Source organism: Micrasema longulum, unplaced genomic scaffold, assembly GCF_059751315.1.
Source record: "Micrasema longulum isolate JH-2025_06_02 unplaced genomic scaffold, ASM5975131v1 h1tg000662l, whole genome shotgun sequence".
Classification (NCBI taxonomy): domain Eukaryota; kingdom Metazoa; phylum Arthropoda; class Insecta; order Trichoptera; family Brachycentridae; genus Micrasema; species Micrasema longulum.
In genome coordinates, this window is record NW_028277858.1 from 869,576 (window position 1) to 892,532 (window position 22,957).

At 32.3% G+C, this 22,957-nt stretch overlaps 1 protein-coding gene across 1 annotated transcript in view; it reads left to right on the forward strand.

Annotated features, from left to right (window-relative positions):
* Syn1 (Syntrophin-like 1) overlaps window positions 1-22,957 on the forward strand; it is a 107,840-nt gene that overhangs the window by 68,190 nt on the left and 16,693 nt on the right. The window contains exon 5 of the mRNA XM_088229290.1: window positions 20,465-20,751. Coding sequence (XP_088085416.1) covers window positions 20,465-20,751 — 287 coding nt within the window. The remainder of the gene's footprint in view (window positions 1-20,464; window positions 20,752-22,957) is intronic.

Here is a 22,957-nt window from a genome sequence, read left to right on the forward strand (position 1 = left end):
TACTGTTTAGTATAGGCATTGAGTAAAGCAATAATATTTTACTTAACAATAGGTAATTATTTCAACAGTAGTTTTTGTTTGTCCAAATTTTCTTAGACAAGGACTATATTTAACCCCCTAGGGAGATATTAGAATTAATATATTACAGCCGAGATGGAGAACATTTTAGAGAAGGAAATATGAAAGTCTAGTCATTTACAGGGCTTATGACTTGTCGTTGGCTGGTTTGAGTGTACAATTTATACACTAACATTCAGCATTCTACTAAAATAATGACTTTGCTGTAAATTGTAATATTATTAACATTCTTAATTTTGTCGTTGCGCCAGCAATATCTGTCTTGTGATTTTTCTTTCTTAACTCCTTTAATCTGTCAGTCTAAAAAAATATTTGATTTGAAATTAAATAAATTGTTGTTTTTATCCCGTATAGTTTAGAAGTTATTGTTATGTAAGTAACATAGTTTATAAATAGTGTTTTTTTTGTATCACTATAGGAAATAAATACCAGTTGCAATATATAATAAAATACACGTTATTCGATAAAAATAACAATGATAATGATAACCTTTTTTAAAAATACATCAATTTAAACATTGGCCACAGGCCAGTTGGCATTTGACCTTAAATAATGCAAATAATAACGGCGAAAGAAATCAGGCGGTCTAACGAGAGTCTAATTGTCAAATGTGAATGCCATTTTCAGCGGGATTACGAATGGCAACCTACCGCGCAAAAGAAGACGCAGTAGAAAAGATTGCCAGCAATTAAAAAGCAAAAACCCGACAATCCAATTTGATTTATTATTGGAAAAATAAAATCGCAGGGTGAGTGTTCGTTTGAGCACGGTCTTAAAGGGTTAAGATATTACACAATATTTCTCATTAAGATTACACAATTTTGTTTACACGAAATATACTTAAATATGTTTTTAAAGTAAAATTACGAATTTTAATTTTAATTTTTGTTTAAAAAAAAAACATATAAAAACAATTAGTCATCATACGGTACATTGTTTTATTACAATATTTGAACCGGGTTGTGGTCCCGCGGTAGTATTGTGGACTCACGGGCCGAAGGTCCGAGGTTTAAATCCCACTCTACCTCAACTCGATTTCCATTTTTCCAGCACATTTACGACTTTTAGGAAATGGTCAAAAAATTTTAATATTTGTGTAAATAATAAGAACTCAAGTATTTATATTTTTTTACATAAAAAAAAATTATATTGTCACTAAACAGACATTGCCGTCGCAACAACGATTTGAGGGATATTATAGAATTTACAAAATGTATTTGATTAGGAACACCTGTTTCGTCCTTAATTCGCTGTTTCCATAACCGATCTAACAATCGTTTACGATTTCGTGTTCAACATTGAACAGATGATATTCATGTTGCTGTAGGTACCCTGCCTGTATTAAATTTATATTTACCATGCTAAATCAATTAAATGTAGTGCGTTACGAACTTAAGTTGAGATATTACTATTTTTTTATATTTTTTTTAACCAACTTCCGGCAGCCATAAAAAAACTCCACAAGTGCCAATGTATTTAAGAAAAATGTTTGCAATTGGTTGCTGCACATCGATAGGGACGAGATTGTCATTTTTTTTTTAAAGTTCGAGATCAGCAAAAATTTACAAATCTGCTTTCCTTCCTTACTTTAACTTTTATTTGCTTTTTATATATCTTGATATTTTATGTTTTTTTCATTATGTATTTTTGTATAATTTAATTTAGTACGTACTATTATTTGGCATATGATTTATTGCTCCTATTTCTTTATAGTATTGAGTGAGTTTCTAGAAAACATATCTCAATTATCATTTCAATTATGTTTTTATATATATATTCTTTTTCTGTTGATTTCAATGATACTCTTTTTTTTATTTTTTTTTAACTACTATATTTTACTATTATTTTGTTGATTTTAATGATACCATTATTGTGTATATTTGATTATGTGTGATTCTTAATTTGTGTTATTTATATTTTAAAAATAATCTCTGATTATCTTTTTTGCATCATATTCTTTGGAATTTTATTATTTATTACATTTACCTTTTTTTTCTAGATTGTTATTCATTATAATTTGTCATTATAATTTGATCTAATTAATTTTACTATGTATTTTTATTGTTATTTATTGTGGCTTGATACGGGCATAGTTTAAAAAGTCTTAAAAAGTTCATTAATATTTAAACTAGTGTAATTTTGAATGAATAAATAAATAAATTGCGATAAATAAGAAATCAATAGTGGCTGTATTATGACTATGTAAAATGCTGTGTAAGTAAGAAACATATTGTGTACCGTAATTTGAGATGCGAAGACCGGAGAACAATCTAGACAATCTATAGGTTATTGTAGCAAATTTTCTTAATTTTTTATTCTTATAAGTAGTATTTTTTATTCATTTTATTAGTGTATACGGCACAAATGCCTTTTATAAACCTAAACATAAATACACTTAACATAACAGTATTGTATTACAAAAATACAAAATAATACAAACATAATGTTATACATGCACTATCTATATTTTTGAGTTGTTCCTCTCTTACCCGTATTTCCTTCCCATCCCCTCCACTCCTCTCTTCATAGTATAGTGTTAATTTTTTGTTAATTTTTGTTTTAAATTTTTGTATAAAATTAAAAGATTTTGCATAATTACCCCGAATATGCCCATGTACTTGTAATTTTCTCAAACTTAGCGGTTTGAATAGGTAGAAAAAATTGCCAACAAATAAAAAAACTACATAAATATAGTAAAAAAAATAAAAGTAAACAATTTTTTTTTTAAGTTGCGAAAATTTAGTCATTCGTAAATATATTTTATTTCTTTATTTACTTATAAACGGTTTATTACACATTTTTTTGAGACCAAAGTCCTAACTCCATGGGACTAAAACTGTGTTGAGTTGGGACGAGTAATTACAATGTATTTATTTATACATTTCTTTCAATCTAAAAATCAACACAAATATTTTAACAGTAGTTAGATTCCTAAACTATTTCTTAGTTTAGGAATCTAACTACTAGCAAGTTCAAAATTATTTTAACTGGTGTGAAAAATGTCGATACGACTGATCTGGTTCCCTAGGCTATGCAATCTTGGAATAGGTGAATTAATAGGATAATTTCATTACGTTAGTATTTGACAATATTGTGGGATAATTGTATCAAAGGTGGTTTTTAGAGGCGATGCGCTGCGCGACAAAATTTTGTATGGAGTGCCGGGCGTAGTATGGTTTGTTTAATCCAAAAATGTGAAATAGTTTCAAAAATGAAATCATTTTAAATAAAGACTTACGTTTTCTTCTGAAAGTTATTGGTTGGTCAACGTTAATAATACTCGTTTTGTTTATGTAATTTAGAAGATTTCCTTCTTTGAATTTCCCCTTGTATTGTCTGGATCTTTATTTATCTCCGTAAACGACGACATTGTGTGGCAAACTAGGACGACACACGATGCGCGGCCGTTAGCTAAGACGGAGTGTGCACCGCTTGTCCAGGTAAGGGTGGAGGGGGTAAGGTCGCCTTGTGTGTCATCACCTCGGGCTACAGGTGTCCCGACCCTATTATTTATTCCTGCCCCACCACTCTAAGATCGCGTCATCATTTACGCCATCAAAAGGTCGACCCGATCCCCATAAAGATTCTTGCCAGAATAATTCTACTTTCTTTGTAATAAAGGGCGCCCTAAATGAATTCCTATCATCATCTGATGAGATCATGCGGTGTAATTTACACTGAAAAAAGTTTTGTAATTCTAACTTTTTTCCCCCAAATTTACAATACTAGATATTTTTTTAACAGAGATGAAACTGTTGAGAATATGGAAGTCTAAGCATTTAAAGAGCTTATGATCTGTCATCGGATACTGCGTACTATGTATTATTCTGGGTATAGGTAGTTGACTTCCATATTCACGTATGGCATTTTTCTATTCTGTTTATATGGTTTATTGAAATATGTTACGTTTCTATATATGTGGTTTATTATAGAGAATGGAAGTGTGGAGAAAACTAGAGACATCTATTGTTGGAATGGTTAAGTATTGTGCATCTGAAATCTTCATATATCAAATTGGTTTCCTATATAGCCAACGGCGAGAATTATAATTCTCTTTTTTTTACCTAGCCTATTTAAACCAGATGATTTATTCCATAATTAGAAATAATATATATTCGAATTTTGAATTTTATTTGTAAATGTCAAACTTTGCTCTTTTTGCCAACAAGGGTGCACTTAATGTAGGAATACGATTTTCAAAAATGTATTGAATGTCAGTTAATATTATTTTTGTATTATGAAAAATCTAGTAAAAAGAAATAAACGGGTAGAAATTATAATGAATTTAGGAAAATAACCCGACTGGGATCTACAAAAAACGAATGTCGTTCGTAAACGTTCAAATACAAACTTTTTTATATACAAAATGATAACCTACTTCCAATTTTTTAGTATATGCATTCTCGCCGAATGCATCCCTGTAAGTCGATAAATAAAACATTTACGTTCCTAACTTTTTTCTGCTGATTGAATTGAAAATTTTTACAGCTATACAAATGCCCACGGAAACGCTCATCATTATGCGAAAAACCGCACATAAATCGGTCCAGTAGTTATTTAGTCTATCAAGGACACACATACGAAAATTGCCTTTATACTCGTATATACTTGTATAGAAAACGTTTATTTTAATGCAGACAGGGATAATAAAAAATAATATATTATGTAGTAGGCCTATGATTTAACAGACAAAGGAGCTGAATAAATACCGATTACATTAGGCAGAATGGTGAATACGTAACATTTACTAGTGGATTAAGCAATTAGTCGAAAAAAATTTCGCTGATGAAATAATTTCTTATCTTTTTTTAATTGTATAATGTATACACGATTTATTAGTGACCGGTTTTAAATGTCCTAAGTCTTAAAATATCGGATACTCTTTCACCTAATTCTCGAACGTGTGTGGGAATTTTCTCACTATAGGAATATCTTGGCGGGTGAGTGGAGGGAGGTATCATCTGATACTTTTATATTAGAACTACTTGTGAACTTCCCCGGGCGAAGTTCATCTGAAGTATCGTGGAGGAAGGTACTCCGAACTTTAGTTTTTTTATTTGCAAAGGCTGACTGCAATATTTTTGACCCGATAGTAGGCGAGACTTTCAACAAGAATATGACGTCGTTTTATGGATATTTCCTCTGAATATTAAAGATTTTTAATCATAACTCCGCTAACTCTATGAAAAATGAAGCATAAATAAAACGTAATTAAAAATTACCAACTTCGACGTCACACGTTATTGCATCTCGATCAAAAAGTATTGAATACATTAATGTTGTAAAATATGATTACACAATACGAGTATATCAAAGGAAACGTCGAAATTAATTTGGTGACATGAATATCAGAAATAATTTATATTCACGCTATTTAAAGCAATTTACGCTGAATAGTAGAGCACAAAAACCTTTTTATTTTCCTGTAGTAATAATAGTTTTATCGCCTCCATACACCGTTAAAACTGAGAAGTACCAACACAACACTTAACGTTACGTTTTGATGTTTTTGTGCCAGCTTATGATTAATAGGAAAGCGTTAAATTTGTCAGTTTACGAGTTCTTTTTTCTCAGAAACAATGCCCTCCCAGTTTATTTATTATTTCCACCCAGTTATCAGTACTCGCCAGACAGGATCGTTATTTTTTATTTAGGCTTTGCGCCCGTGCTCACATTTCACTTTCATTAAAGAGTTACATTTTTCACGCGCCCAATTTTCTTTTTACGCAAGAGGGTCAGGAATATTACGACTAGAGTTTGGGGTAAATATAGGAATACGGATTCCGCCCGCTCGTGTTAAACTACAATTTCGGAATAAGCTTATTCAATCCACCGAACCGATTTTCTGGAATTCTCTTTTCGTTTAAGGTTTCGATTCGACGCCGACGGTAGTTGGTAGGAGAAATTGACCCGAAATGTGTCTGCACTGATGGCGATATAGGGGGCGCTCCGGGGAGTGTAAGTCAGGGGCGGGAACAAATGGGCTGCTAAACGGGGAAACGGCGCCAGGCGAGCTTTTTGTCCTCGTCTTCTCCTCTCCTGTCTCCTGTACTCCTGTCACATACACTCCTCCGCTACACATTACACGCCACACATTTCCCGAGGAGTGTGACACTTTCGGCTATTCAATCCGAAAATCAATTGCTTTTTAATAACACGATTAAGATTGCGTCTCGAGTAGAGGAAGGCGAATGAGATAATCTATCACATTTTCTTTGGTTCCTTTACCATTTTTATGTCTGTTTTATATTGCAGACGCGTCTACATCAATGTTTAGAACTAAATAAAATATTTATTTCAATGCTATTATATGTTTGGTGTTAGGATCTTTTAACTGGTATGCAGGAGATCTTAGATTCGATTCTCGACATGACGTTGTTTTTTTTTTTTACTACAATAGGATTTTTCTTAGTTTTAACGACATGTATCTAAAGCGTAGGACTGATCATCTTGCCTCAAAGTACCATATGATAGCGTGCAGATACCGATGCGGTGCCTAAGAGAAAGACAATAATAAATCTTTTAAAAAATGTAGACGCACGTAATCTTCTATAATTGTTTATTTTAATTCTTCCCGTCGTTTGTAGCATGGTTATTTTTACGTTTTATGTGCGCTCGGATAAAATCTAAATGATTAATCGTCATCATAAATAAATTCATATTTTTTATCGTTTTTAGTATGCCGGGCAGTCGTCGGTGGACGTGAATTTGTACCGCATTGCTACGTGACAATGTGTGGGATTCGTATATTGAATTAATTATATCTACACACAGAAACTTAAACTTTAGCGCTAGATATGAGGTCGCGATAGGTCAAGGGAATTATGTTTATTTCATATTATATATGCTGTCAGACTATGCGGGTTTGCCAAAAAGCAATTCACGACGGACGTACATTGTATATTGTATATACGTCAGCGTCGATTCGATACAGACATGTATTATTCCATTAAAGTCGATTACTTGTTTTTTTTTTCTAACGATTCTTGTCAGAGCCATTTGCGTCATTCTATACACAGATTGACACTCCTAATATCCACGTCCTTTAATATGACACATCAATTTAAACTCTTTCATCTAAGAATCACATTTCCTCGGCAATTTAGTCTACTTTCATCCATGTTTGCTTTGTAACTCGATGCTTGATTTGATCGGGAAAGATTTCACTCCGATATGTAGTCTATTTCGTTCAGTCGATCATCCTTTTATCAGATATAAAACACCGAATTGGGAAATACCACCGATTGAATGTCGGGGCTGAAGTAAGTATGGCTGGATTTAGAGAATGACTCTCAATTTGTACTCATCGAGCTTTCTAGCTCGCTTAATATAGTTTTTGGCCGCGGGGTCGGGTTCGTGGGTAATTGTCTACCAGCGATATGCACTTTAACTTAAACCCTTAAACCCGAAGCCGAGCCACTTCTCACCCGGTGATAAAATTTGCATTTTAAACTCACGCTATACGGGAATATTGTTTTAGTTTTTCATGGATACGACAGTCGTATTTTTACATTTTTCTTTTCTACGTTTTGGACTACATAAAATAATGAAATATTATTTTTACAAGCATCGCTTTCATATAGTATCATATATTTTTTTGTATTATGTCCACCTACGTATTTACTATAAAATAATATAAATGATCAAAAATAAAATGATTTACCTGGGAAGAAACGTTAATATGCTTATTAACTGTCCAGTTGATTTATACTCGTCGTTGATTCTGTATATTAAAATATTTTTCCTAAAATAAAAACATCTTAGGGTAAATATACGAGGTTCGTACTTGCTAAACCGACTGCTTTCACCTAAAACAAAATAAAATTGTATTTTAAAATGTGATAAATAATTGGCAAGCCCTGTTTTTCATTGTTTTTTAATATGATAATTTACTTTATTATGCTTTATTGTTGAGTATATTTAAATAAACCACATACCTACATTTTTTTTCTATTTGTTTCTTTCGTGATGAAAGCGTGGAACGAAATAAATAATTTTACATTCATTTTGCGCTAATTTTCTTCGCGTGTTCATTTGTCATGTTTCACTGACTTTACAAGATTGTGCCCAGTTAAACGAATGTGAACAAAAGTTTTGTTAGGACACGTATTACTTTTATTTGGTCTTCGATGGCGTTCTGCGTTCTTACGCTATCAGAGATAGAGTTCCACGTTTTTATGCTATCAATGCAACGGTTTATTGGCGATTGTGGTAGAGGGCGTAGGGGTTAACTTCGAGCAAGTCACCTTTTCCCCTTTTGTTTGAAGTGCGAAACCTCAGTTATGGCGCTACTCGTCGGGAACACTTTTTACATTGCTTGTACGTCTGTGACCCCACTCGTTACTTTGAAGTGCGTTTTTTTTTCTTTCGTCGGATGACATTTCCAATTGTTTGTTATAAGATAGAAATGCTGACAGTTTCTCACCTACCACACTCTGAAAACAATATGGCCTTAATTTTTTTCACAATGTTATTAATTGACGGTGTTTTGAGTTTGTCCAAATTTTTGTAGACAAGGACCGGATTCAACTCCCTGGAGAGCTGTTAACATTAACATATTACAACAGAGATGAAGAAGATTTTAGAGAAGGTAATATAGAAGTCTAGGCATCTAGAATGTTACACAGTGTGTCAAGTGGCCACTTAAACCAGCCAATGACAAGTCATAAGCCCTGTAGATGCCTAGACTTATATATTACCTTCTCTAAAATGTTCTTCATCTCTATTGTAATATTTAATGTTAACAGCTCCCATGGGAGTTTAATCCAGTTCTTGTCTACACAAATTTTTACAAACTCTAAAAATTATTGATTAATCCATCTGGTCCTTGTAGAAGTATAGAAATTGAACAAATTCAATTTTCAGGCTTCGCTTAGTGTGTAGAATAATTCAATAAAATGAATCTCACCCGCATAAATAAAGGTTTTACCTCTTTAACTTCACGAGCATCAACAGATGAAAGAATTTAAGGAATATAGATGTTCGAATATGGGCAGAACGGTGAGTGTTACGCAGTGTGTAAAGTGGTCACTTAAACCAGCGAATGACAGGTCGTAAGCCCTGTAGATGCCTAGAATTCTATATAACCTTTTCTAAAATGTTCTTCATCTCTGTTGTAATATGTTATTAATTGAGTAAAGAAGTCAAAATACGAGATTCTTAGGCGAGGTACTAATTAAAAACGAGTTTTATTATTATTAGGCTACCAACATCGCTGTGATAACTTGAAATGTCAACAATTATGTACGATGACCTTCATGAATATATTTGATGTTCCTTTTCGTCTTACCTAAACATTATGACAGTTTTTAAATACCCTATATAAAGAAATATTTATATCCTCTTTGTAGAACTCATATATTTGTAGGATACGATTTTGAAACATCTAATTCCATATTTCTCGGATTTTTTTCATTAAAGGAACCCATACCGTTATTATGGATATTGGCGTTGGGACATATTGACCGAATAAATAAAAATCTTATTAATTTAAACAAGTTTGTCAACTGCAAAGCTTTGGGGCGATTTCTCATTAAAATAAAAGTGAACTAAATACGATTATTTTTCGTATATTTTTCTGATAATAATGGCGATGAACAGACCCGTTTTGTTTGGATACGGAAGAAAATGATGATGAGACGTTCGGATTACTCGAACTAAGTGATATTCAAATTCCTTTGTTTGCAGTATTAATCCCTTGTTAAATAAAAGCGTAACTGTTTGCTTCAATAAATAAACGTAAGAAGCCCACCTTTCTTTATGGTGCATAATTTTCTTGGCAATCCTCTCTCTTTTTGCAACGATTGTCCACGTTTCAATACAGCAAAAATTTTCAAATTTAAACCTAAAATAATTCAAATTCTCTATTGTACGTACAAAAATATTCAATGCGGTACTTAAAGGTGTTTAAAATTCCACAATACTTAAAATATGTGAATAGACATATGTATAATATTTACAATAGCTTAACCGAGGTTGACATTTTTCAAGTCAATCTACTCGTACAAACCTTCAAGTCACGATTGATGGAAATATTGAGATAAAGATTTATTCAGGCTATTAAAAAAATATTGAACATAATTTGTATTAGGTATGTCATAGTGTAACATTTTTTTTAGTGTGCCCAACACATACAATTGTGTTAATTATTGATGCTGTTTGTTTACCTTATAAAATAAAATCAATATAAAATATCGGACTCCGTGGTGAGGTGGCAAGACGCTTGACTTACACACGGAAGGTTTTGGGTTCAATTCCCGGTAAGAACACAAAAAACAATTGTAATTTTTCTCAAGCCTGAGTGTTCTGCGATGTAATTCACCCCTGTAATTGGGCACCTTAGCCTGTTGTAGTGCAAAAATAATAATAATAAAATAAAAATATATATATATATTCGTTGTTCAATAGTAATTATATTCGTTTTGTTATGAGTTTCGATTCGATCAGGTTTTATTTTTTTATAGTTAATTGCCAAAAAAAACTATTTTCAAAACTCATTTTTTCATCGCAAATGCTTCAAGTTTTACATACTCTGTTCCCATCATGATATTTTTAACACAAAACTTTAATACTTCAAGAAAAAAAAGAACTTTTTGAAATACTTTATAACGAGATGGTTTTGCTTGCATGTTACTTCGTTTATCTTTAATTGTAATTCATCAAAATTAAATTCTGAACTATTCCTCTTTTTTACTTTATCTCCTCGACCTCCACCTTCTTGAAGTTCTTTTTTTTTACTGTATCAGTTTTTTATTACAACGTAACATGTTCTACTATTAAACTATTTATATTTGTGAAAAAAAATTACTGGGTGTACCTATATCCACTTTTTATAAAAAAATATTTATTTAAAAAATGAAATATAATTTTTGTTGTTTTTCATAATAAAATAAAATTAGGTATTACTCGGCACTTAGTCTCGTCTCCCGCCCCGATGTCCCGTGTCCTGGGCTGATGGACGTTTGACTAGTGGCAGTGTCGATATTGTTTCGGAATTTTTGCGTCTAGATTAAAGTTGATAATAACACGAAACAGCTGTTTTAAAACAGGTATTCTCACAAAACAGCTGAAACAGTCTCACGAAAATAAATTGAACTTTTTGAAAAAAAAAACGAAAACTATAACACGATTTTAGGTATAAATTAAGTAACATTTTGTGAATTTAAATGTATCTATTTGCAATAAATAAAAGTATTAAACTATAAATTACTTTAATATTATTATTTTGAATTAGGTTCCCATATGTACCGAGTAGTACCTATATTATTCAAAAACATTTTATCAAATTATAAATATCTGTTTTCTTACGATTTACCAAATATTTCAATTTTTGGTGGCATTTTCAATGAGTTGTAAATAACTCACTATTAGAAAATAGGAAATCAAGTTGTACTAGAGACACTAACTATGGGATTAAAACCCGCTTTAAATTGATAATTTTCTGTTTCTTAATAACAAAAATTCACCAACGGTTAAGACGTTTTATTTATTTATTCAGTACACAGAATACAAAGAGAATGAATACAATGAGCACAGCTTATAACGATACAACCAAAAATGACCAATTCCTGAGAATTTGCCCCGACTCACTAGAAAATTCGTGTTAATTCAGGATATTACCCTTAATAGACGGGAAGCCAAAAATAATGGAATTGAGTACTTAAAAAAAGTTACAAGTAAAAAACTAGAATTTAGCCAAACTGTTATTTTTTAAACTGTTTCACAAAACAGCTAAATTTGTGGAACAGCACAACAGATACTTTTTCAAATAACCGAAACGCCCACCTCTACATACCTAGTCCGTATTATTTTTTTCCTCTATAAAGCGACTTGAGCGTCTATTCTCGACTGTTTGTCCGTTATTATGGTTCGATTATTGTCGTCTGCCGGCTGTAAAATAGATTAAGCGTCCCTTAGAATCAATAATCTACTCACTTTTCAGTCTGCTTACGCCCAAACTTGAGATTATCTTAGTCCATATTCAAACTGAAATGAGACCGTTTTACAGCAAGGGTCTTTTTATAGAGGTTTGTATTTCAAATTATAATACTTTATCAACGTATGTCTTAATTCTGATAAATATTTTTTATGAAATATGTACGTAGTAGTTATTGAGCGTTTTTTAATATTATTTTTTATTATAGGTACTATATAAAATATTATTTATACAAAGTTAATTTACCTCTCCTACCTCCTCTGTTCGTACCATTTATATGCCGATGATTTGCAATTGTATATTCATTTCGAACCCGTCGACATTGTTGAAACACATAGAGTAATGTCACTTGCACTCGAGCATATCTCTTCATGGACAAAAAAATATGGACTTCTCATAAATCCAACAAAAACCCAAATTGTACTTGTTGGTTGTAAACAAATGTATTCAAAAGTGAATTTTTCCACACTTTCAAAATAGATGGTACAGAAATTCCATTCATGACTTCAGTCAAAAACTTAGGTATTATCATTCATAAGCATTTAGGGTGGCACGATCAGGTTAACGAAGTTAGTCGTAAACTTTATAACAGTTTGCACTCACTTAAAAGATTACAGAATTTCTTGCCAATTAATGTTAAGCAAACATTAGTCCAGAGCTTACTTCTTCCACTCCTTGACTACGCGGATGTATGTTATCCAGATACTAACTCTGAATTGCTTGATAAGTTAGAACGATTGCAGAATATTTGTATTCGTTATATCTATAATCTTCGCAAATTTGACCACATAACCGAGTATCGCACGCAACTACACTGGCTCAGTATCAGGCATAGAAGAAACATTCACATTATATCACTTCTTCACAATATTTTAAATAATCCCACTTCGCCTGTTTATCTGAGAGAGCTCATCCAACCTCTTTCACAACACGGACTATCTCTTCGTTCTAGTAACGAGAGAACCCCTTTAATACCCTGTCATCGCTCTAATTTTCTTGCCTCCTCTTTTACAGTAGTAGCCGCTCGATTGTGAAATAATATACCCACTAATGTTAGAGACGCCCTTTATTTTATTTTATTTTATTCAAGATTGAAATGTCACTATCTAAATATTTAAATTATTCCTTTATCCTTGTTCTTTCCTTCCCATCCCCTCTCATCTCTTCATAGTATAAAGTTAGTTTTTTTTTATTATTTATGTTAATTTTTGTTAATCTTTGCTTTTAATTTTTGTATAAAATTGTAAGATTTAATATGTCCATGTATTTCTAATTTTCTCAAACTTAACGGTTTGGGTAGGTAGGAAGAAATTGTCTTAAGGCAATATGCCCGCCATTATGTGTATATTTATTGGATATGTATATAAAGTGTCAAATAAATAAATAAATTTAAGAGTCCTCACTAAAGAAACCTGTTCTAAGGAGGACTGTACAGGTACAGTATTTACAGTTTTTTTTTCACATGTCATTTAAATATTTTATTTCTCCTATCCTAATTTTTTTCAGCCAGGTTTTGATTTCTCTTTTGAAATATTGTTTGTTATCAAATAGTTTAATTTTATGTGGAAGCATATTAAACATTTTTGCATGAAAATAATCCTTGGACCTTTGATTTGAAGGAATGAACTTGTTTAGTAACCAATTTTGACACATTATTGACGTTCTGTCATATGGTTTTAGAATACGTTAAATGTTGAATCGGACATTCCTAATTTTGTCGTTTTTTGTAATATAGACGAATAAAATTTAAATAATCTGTAATTACCGTACATCTAATGTAATAAACAATGACACAATTTGCACTTGCAATATAATATTAAACTAAGGTTCGTTATTATTTAAAACAATATTCCTTTAAAAATTAATGAAATAAGTTAAGTGTATCGTTTCCTCTCAATATTTTTTTTATTTTCATAAATACCTATTACGGATTTGGCTATGCTGAAGTTTAATTAAGTATGTATTAGTGTAGTGAGTGTCCTGACGAATATACCTTAAAACCGGTATATCACGTAAAACGCCTAAATATTGACTAGCATTGTGCAAGGGATAAAAAATGCACTAGCTGTTACCTGAAGAAACAAAAGAATTGGAAAGCTTTGAAATATTTAAAAATTATTTGAAAAAATACGTCATTGAGAAATTTTTATATGAAATTGTAAGTTTATTGAAATTATATTAGTTCTTAATATTATGTCATGAACTAATTTAATAAATTAATTAGTTGATAATTTAAGCCGCATCAAATTTGTAACGAAAAAATCGTGAAGTTTTTTATAAATCGCCAGATATTCGTAAGCGAGCGTTGCGTCATTGGTAGTAAGGATCCCATAATGTAAACATAAAATTATTTGAAATCATGTCATTGAAAAATTTTGATATGAAATTGTAACTTTATTAAAATTATATTAGTTCTTAATATTTGGTCATGAAATAATTTAATGAATTATTTAGTTTATAATTAAAGCCGCGTCAAATTTGTAACGAAAAAATCGTAAAGTTTTTTTTAAATCGCCAGATATTCGTGAGCGAGCGTTGCGTCATTGGTAGTAAGGATCCCATAATGTGAACATAACGATCAGGTAATCTACTTTAAATGGTTCTATACCAAAGTTTATCACGTACGATAAAGTTGAGCGTACTCTATCTTAAAAATACCCGTTTCGTAAAAAAAGTGTTCTAGCGACCGACGCGGTCGTTTAATGACTGGATTCCATTTTCCCCCGGTCCCTCCGTGTCCCGCTACGCGATTGGTTCACACGACTGGAATGGCACTGACAAAGAAATGAAAAGCGACTGGCGGGATTAAACCATTTATGGTGCGCATTGTCGTCGGGATTGAAGATTTTCTTTTCATCTCCATTTGCATCACATCCTCCTGTATTTTTGCCCCGTCTTAATGGAAAATCGATGGCGCCTAAACGTGCGGACGCAAAAGGTGTTTTGGACTTTGAGCATGCACGAAGTCGCGAGCTGGCTCTATCGCCGTACCTTTTCTTCGGCTCAGATGCAACACCAAATGAACGTAGTTATGCAGAAAGCAGCCAGCCGTAGAAAAGTGAAACTGAGATAATAGCACCTTTGTGAAAAGAGTGAATTATCAAATCTACACAACAGTCGGAATGTTTTTGACTTTAACAAATGATAAACGATGAATACACTAGTTTTTTTTTTACATTACAAACAAGAATTTAATTATGTACTTGACCAGTTTTAATAATTTTTAAAGTAACGTAAAATTTTTCTAGTGCTATGGGTGTTTTCTGAAAATTGAGAAATGCCATTTTTGTGATTGACACCATATTCAGAAGGTGATTAATACAGTTTTTTTGTATGAAAGCGGTCCGATTGTTTTTAGCAGAACATAGAATTGACCTTACTGCACCCGATAACATCAATATTACATTTTTTGAAATTGTGGACTGGCTGCTTTCTGCATAACTATGTTCAAATGCAATAGCTTGTTGTTTTATAGCTGCTTGCAAAGTGCGAGTTAGAAAAGTGTACTCGACCTTAAGCTCAAGCTTAACTCGAGTACTGAATTTCAAAACTAAATGTTGATGATTTGGTGATACTTCGTTCTACTTCGTTTGATAGACCAAAAATCCCGTTTTCGCTCTGCGATTTGTTTATTTACTTATTTGTTAATGTTGTAAAAGCCGGCCGTTACAGCGTTGAAATAAATAAATAAATTAGTGAAATATCAAACAATGTTGGCGCACTCAGTTTTGTGGGAAAAACACTGAATTATTATCTTGAAAACCACACAAGTAGTCTGACGATGTCGCGAGAGCAATGAAACCGGTTATCGGTTACCAAGCTAAGTGGATTAAAGTGTCACTTTATTATTTATTAAATTAAATATATCGAGGCTATACTGACAGAATGCATCATGTCAACAGTCTTTTTATATTTAAAATATTTTTTAATATAGGTGCAAGATGTTCAAATTTTATGCTATGCCTAGAATAAAGATTACTGTTCTTTGAAAATTGTCGGGGAAATAATGCGTTGAATAATTACAATGAGCTTCTACCAAAAATTTCCACTGACTAATTCAAATGTTTTTAAAATACTTTGGTTGTTTTATGGTTAGTATCATACCGTATGGTTGTAGGTACCTAGCTACATACGATACTTATTTTAAGCACATCTAAATAGAAAGACAAATATTGAATTAAACCCCGAGGGATTTTATCAACATAAAAAAATAAGCTAGACAAAAACCTACAAACATAGACAGAGCGGTAAATGTCACGCAGTCTGTAGAGCGATGACTTAAACAAGACTGACTTTTTTCATTCTTAAATAAACTCTCTTTCTGTTAGAATCAGTCTATCATAACGTTACTAATGTAAGTAAATTATGGAAAATTTAGCCGCTTGGACGATTCGACGTTTTCTGCGTGCTTAAGACCTACAAATACCCGTATAACTAACCACTGAAGTGTCTACTTTTTTGGCAATTTCGCTAATGTCGTTTCTGACGGACTTAAGTGTGCCGGAATAAGGGATAATTGACTTAAATTGGCCGCGCCAGAGCTGCGTTGGTCCATTCATTAATGGAATGCAAATAGCGTCTCGGGAAGGTACTCTGGGAAACCCTTTAGTTTCCCTCTACAAGCGCATGTCGCCACCAGATTACTTTAATGCCTCGTGATATATTTATTACCACTCATACTTTTAATCTAGTTCCTTATTTTACTACACCAACAGATTGATTTAAATATGAAAATATTTTTCTAATCAAGTTTTACCTACATCAAATATAGGCTGGGGGTACTCACTGTTATTCCTGAATCAATTCCGTAGTGGGTATTATTTTATGTTGGTATTGAATGTTGAGTAGGTAGGCCGGCGGTATTATAGTCTTGAAATAATAAAGCTATGGGTATTCTTGTTTAGTTAGTAATGAATTAAACTAATAACCGCTTTGTACCTCCGCAGGATATTATAAATTACGGTAATGGCGTATTTTCCATGTCAGAACGGAGTTTCCATCGGTCAAGAAAATTGTTCCTTTTCTGCACGAATAAATTAATAGCTGGAGTTCCGACACACGCTTATTTTAGCATCGTAACTCAGCCAGTTCACCCTGGATTAGTGCGGTGAATCTCACCTTACTTAACATATAAGGAAAGTATGTAATTATTGGTACTGAAGCTCGAATTTACTAGGAATATTATGTCCGATACTAAAGCACACTAGTGCGCGTGAGTGTATCATGTTATTATAATAAATAAAGCGAGTTCTTTCGACTGAACCACATAAAATATCCGTAGCACGTTTGAATGGCGAAGGTTTTTCTACGTTGAAAGGAAGCGAAGTGAATGAGAGTAAGTTATATGCAGGTTGTTAGCTACACGGCTCTATTTTTCACTCGCCCTAGTTTCGTGAACACGTAAATTTTCTATTTGAAAAGAAAAAAAATGCTGATAAGTCGGTGAATTTCTAAATCACTACCTCATTGCATGTACTTGGGTTGAGTTGTTGAAGCATGACAAATCGAGTTTTAAAAGTATATTACATCTTTATTTCACAAAGATCAACGTATAAAATGGAGTTGGATTCATATATATCAAATAGGTGTCAAGTTGTAATGGTTAGAGGTTATGAGTCACTGCCCTATTCTCCAACTTCCGGAGTTCCCCAAGGGTCTCACCTAGGTCCATTGTTATTTCTAATTTTTATTAACGACCTGTCAAATAAATTAAAATGTATGTCTCTCTTGTATGCTGATGTCCTGAAAATATTTAATAAAACTGATAGAGTGGAGGATTGTGTTAAATTGCAGACTGATTTGCAAACTTTATTGAGTTGGTGCCATAAAAACAATATGCAATTGAACATTAAAAAGTGCTACTCTATCAGTTTTACTCGTAAAATTAACCCAATATTTTTTGACTACTCTCTTGGTGATAAAATATTAAGTAGAGTTAACATTATTAAGAATCTCGGGGTTTATTTTGACACAAAATTAAATTTTGAACATCATATAGATTACATAACTCGTAAGTCACTTAAGCTACTGGGGTTCCTAAAGAGAGTAACCAAACCCTTTAAAAAAACGGAAACTGTTATATGTCTATATATGAGTTTGATTCGCAGTAATCTTGAGTATGCCTCATGCGTATGGAGTCCGCAATATCAAAACCATATAAATTCAATAGAATCTGTTCAAAAAAAGTTCTTAAAGTACCTTTTGTATAAGTTCCGAATTTCTAACCCACGTTCAAATCCAAATTACGAGCAACTACTAACTATTTTTCATTTTAATTCTCTGATAAAACGCCGCGTTGTTTTCGATATAAAATTTCTGTACAAAATATTAAACTACAAAGTAGATACTAACCTTCTAAATAAAATACAAATAAATGCAGGATTGAGAACACTCAGACATCGGGAAATATTTAAACTGCCTTTGTTTTCAAATAATGCTACATACCACACACCTATGGCCCGCATGTGTCGGGAATATAATATATACTGCAGAAACAATAAAATCGTCATTTTTCATGATACTCTCTCAGCTTTTGCGAATAATCTCTTAGGAATAAATCTTATTCAATAAGTACACACGTACAACTTATTTTTTATTGCATTGTATCCTGTATAAACAAAAATATTAAAAAATATGTATTACAACTTAACGTATAAATCTATTTTGTGTAATTCTATAATTGAAGATATATATGCATGTTAAATTATTTCGACGAATGCTTTTAAATTGTATGTTTTCTAGTATGTATCTTTGTTGAATTACCTAATAAAATAAAATAAAATAAAATAAAAATATAAGCGTTTCATATGTATTATAATGTATTAATTGAGTACTGAATTTGTCCAGCTTATGCGAAATAAGTGTGAGGTTTTCAGTTCTTTTTTCTGAAAATATATGAGAAATTGACCCGAGTGTGTTGTGTTTGTGACCAAAAAATATATTTTAACGATGAAATGAAGTTCTGCCTCTGTTTGAATGTTTGCAATGCCCAAAATTAAAACCATTTCCATCCCATTACTCTGTTCATGGTCTAGTGTAGCCTGAAATTGACGCCGGAGGAGATGTGGTCAAGGAACACCCTTCATAACACGGGCGTAGGACGTAGGTGGCGACAGAGAAACGTGAAATGGGAACCTTTTCTATAAAATCTACATATTTAAGTACGCGTACCTACATCGAAATTTTAGTACTCGTATTTTGTATTCAATTTAAATTCACCACACAAATGCTAATAATTACTGAAACACATGTATCATACAGAGATATGTTAAAATGCGCCACTGATAAATTAAATCTATAATTAACAATTTAGGTATTATTTATTTAGATAGCATAAAGATTACGTTATAATATCCATTAGCGTGTAATATAAAATAACCGGAGAAATAAATGAAAAACTATTTTATTAGTTGGAAAAAATGCTGTTTTGCAACAATCCAACGTCTAAATATAATTGTAAAAAAAGATAAATAAATAAATATAAGCAAAAGTCTAAGCTAACTAGATAAAATAAAAGCGCCCGCCCTTTACCAAAACTATTCCTAAAGACTAGTATCTCTCTTCAGATTTGCACATTTACTGTTATTTTTTTATTTACTAATTTAACTAAAATTTTCAATAAGATTCCCAAGCAGATCTTAAAAGAAAATATTGACGAAACTTTTAAGAAAAAAAATAATTATATGGCTTATATGTAACAAGGCTTTATATTGATTATTTTTTTATGTTAACAGTCATCTATTTAATTTTTTGCATATAAATTCTGTATAAAAATACGTATGCTTTTAGTTCTTAATAATGGTTATATTATTTTTTAAATTTATATAATTTCTCTAACGTAAAATAAGAAACCTGCTTACAAGCCGGTTTCGCGGTAAAGTGGGTTTCATTATTTTTTCTCATATATTTTTCTGTTCATGTTTACCTTCTTAAATAAAAATAAATACAAAAAAAGAAAGAACTAAAAAATTAAACTTTTTTACAATCAAACCGCAAAAAATAATAGAACTGGGAACTTTAAAAGCTTTCAGTGTACCCCTCACGGCAAATAAGTTATTTGTTGTCAATCAAACACACATGGTCAGTACATTCACCTTATTTTGTATTGCTGGGAAAGGTTGCGCAACTCCACTAACCTGGTGCTGGAACCTTCTGGTGAAGATGGATGTGTGACGCAGCTTGTTATTTGAGTTGGCGGTCTAGTGGACGCTGGCACAGCTCGGTTGTAGAAAATCTTTTAGCAACACTTTACTTGTTTAATATTAGATGGATATTAGCTATGTATTGTTTTGACAGGCGCTCACTCGCGTGATTATTGTTGCGTGGAGTGACAGTACTGGCAAAAGCCTAACATAGGTTATCCTATCAACCCTAAATTTCCTTTTAATCCCATTTAAAAAACCCTGATCATCCTAACACCATGTAATAAATGACATATAATTGAAATTTCAGATTATACGAAGTCGCTCCGTGGTCGGTAGAGGCGTGGGGCTCCCCCGCCGAGGCGCTGCCGCTGGCCGCGCTGCGCCTCGTGGGCTGGGCGCGCGCGGGCGCCGCCGCCGGGGCGGCCGCCGCGGCGCCCGCCGGCGCGCTCGTGCTCAGCGTGCGCTGCGGCACGGCGCGCGGCGTGGCGCAGCGCGCGCTGCGGGCGGAGACGCACCGCGAGCTGGCGGCGTGGGCGGGCGCGCTCGTCAGCGGCGCGCACGAGGCCGTCATGCAGCAGAAGGAGTTTGTGTTTCGTAAGTACTTTAAACTGTTTTCTTTAAAAAATAAAAATGATCTTTATAATAATGGAAGGAATCATTGAAAAAATATAAGATGCTTAAACTTTGACAGAATGGTGTGGAAAGTGATCACTTCATTAAGTCAATAATAAGGTTATAATAAGTTAGAATATAATAAACAGCGAAATATAAACGGAAAAACACAAAATTGTCTGAAAATGAAAAAAAGGGCTTTTGCGTACACTCAAGATGTCTTTAAATATTTTTTTTCTGGCAAATAAAATGGAGTACATACTTAAATGTTATTGAAAGTTTAAAAAAATATATGTATGCTAATATAATTTTTGGCGTAAACTCTATTACCTTTTTCCATTTACAAATAATGCAATGCAAGCTTTTGTTAGTATTTTCCGCTGATAAGAATGTCAAAACGCATATTTTGAGCCCTGTTTGAACTCGATACTAGAAAAATATCTGTTTTAAGAAGGGTTTCTTACCGGATATCGTCGACGACAATCCATCGTGCCATTTGGCGGTAAACATATTTAAACATTGCTTGTAAAAACAAAACATTAAACGTAACTGTAAAGTAAGATTTCAATCAACAATATTTTGAGTTTGTCCGAATTTTCGTAGACAAGGACTGGATTCAACTCCCTGGGGAGCTGTTTATATTAACATATTACAACAGAGATGAAGAACATTGGAGAGAAGGTAATATAGAAGTCTAGGCATCTACAGGGCTTATGACCTGTCAATGGCTGGTTTAAGTAGCCACTTTACACACTATAACATTCACCATTATGCCCATATTTGAACATCTATATATCTTCAATTCTCTTCAATGTTCTTCATCTCTGTTGTAATATGTTGAGATTTAAATGTTTTAAAAAATTGATTGCCATAATCTTACTGAACACGCATTGAAATTACCGCTATTTATATTTTGTAAAGTGGTCAAATTTAACTTACACGGTAATAGATTTCCGTCGCCAATATATATATATATATATAAATATATATATATGCCTTTATATTTATATTTCTTTTACATAGGTTCTCCTTGTTTGTTGAAATATGTGTGTTATTTTGAGTACGTACTTTTTTGGTCTATAAATATTTGAAGGTATTGCAGCTTTTATCTTTTAAGATATTGTATCGAGTTACGAAGGGTGATTTACTACAAGAGTCAGTTACAAAGTGAGAGTTATTGATATCTTTGAAGACTTGTTTTTTATATTTTATTAACGATATTTCTGCCCGAGCTTCGGGTAATTTTTTCTCATTTTAATTTTTCTTTTCTTTTCCTAGTGCCTCTTTATTTTTATTTGTCTGTGATTTCCATATTTTATTATAATGACAATGATTGCTTTGTAATAACAATGCAGTATATAGTTTTTCAATAAAATTCCAACCTTATATAAGTACCCATTGTATCAAATTAATACCAAAAAGTATATAAATTAATGAAATGAATGCAACGTAAGCATTACTCTTGTTTTGTAAAAAACTGCCTACGTAATAATTTTATAATCGCTAATACATATTAACAAAGTTAACACTGTTTTAATACTGCGGTTTTTATTCTTTTTTTCTTTCAAAAAAATTGGGTTATCCTGCTTTATGAATTGATTCGTTTACAAAAGAAACTAATTGAAAACCGCGATTATTTTTCTGTTAAATGGTTTCCGGAAATGCTTTATTAACGGAAAGGACCTTCCCGGTACCTTATTTCCCCTCCTCATCAATTGATTTATTTACTCACTGGCTCTTCTTATAATGCTCCCGCAGACATATTTTAGTAAACGATTTCCGTGTTTGATACTCAGGGTGTTCATTTCTCTTTGTTCCGTTCTTATCATTCATCCCTTATTATTATTATTAACCAAATTACAATAATAGGGATTCACGAATAAAAGCCTCGCGATCCGATTAATGAAATAGTGTGCTATTTCTTATTTTTATAAGTAATATTTTGATATCCAAATATTCTGATAATGTCTGTTTGATCTAATTTACTGTTGAAATAAAAAAAGCTGTACTTCGATCAAATAATGCACGCATAAGCACGGAAACACCCGTTTTATATTTCTAAAATAAATTATGTGCAAGCACAAAAGTTATGTATGCCTAGGTTTGTTAGTTTAGCAACTAATAAACTACCTACATGCGAAGGACATTGATAACTTATTGGGCCTTACTTATTAGATTTCCTTATACC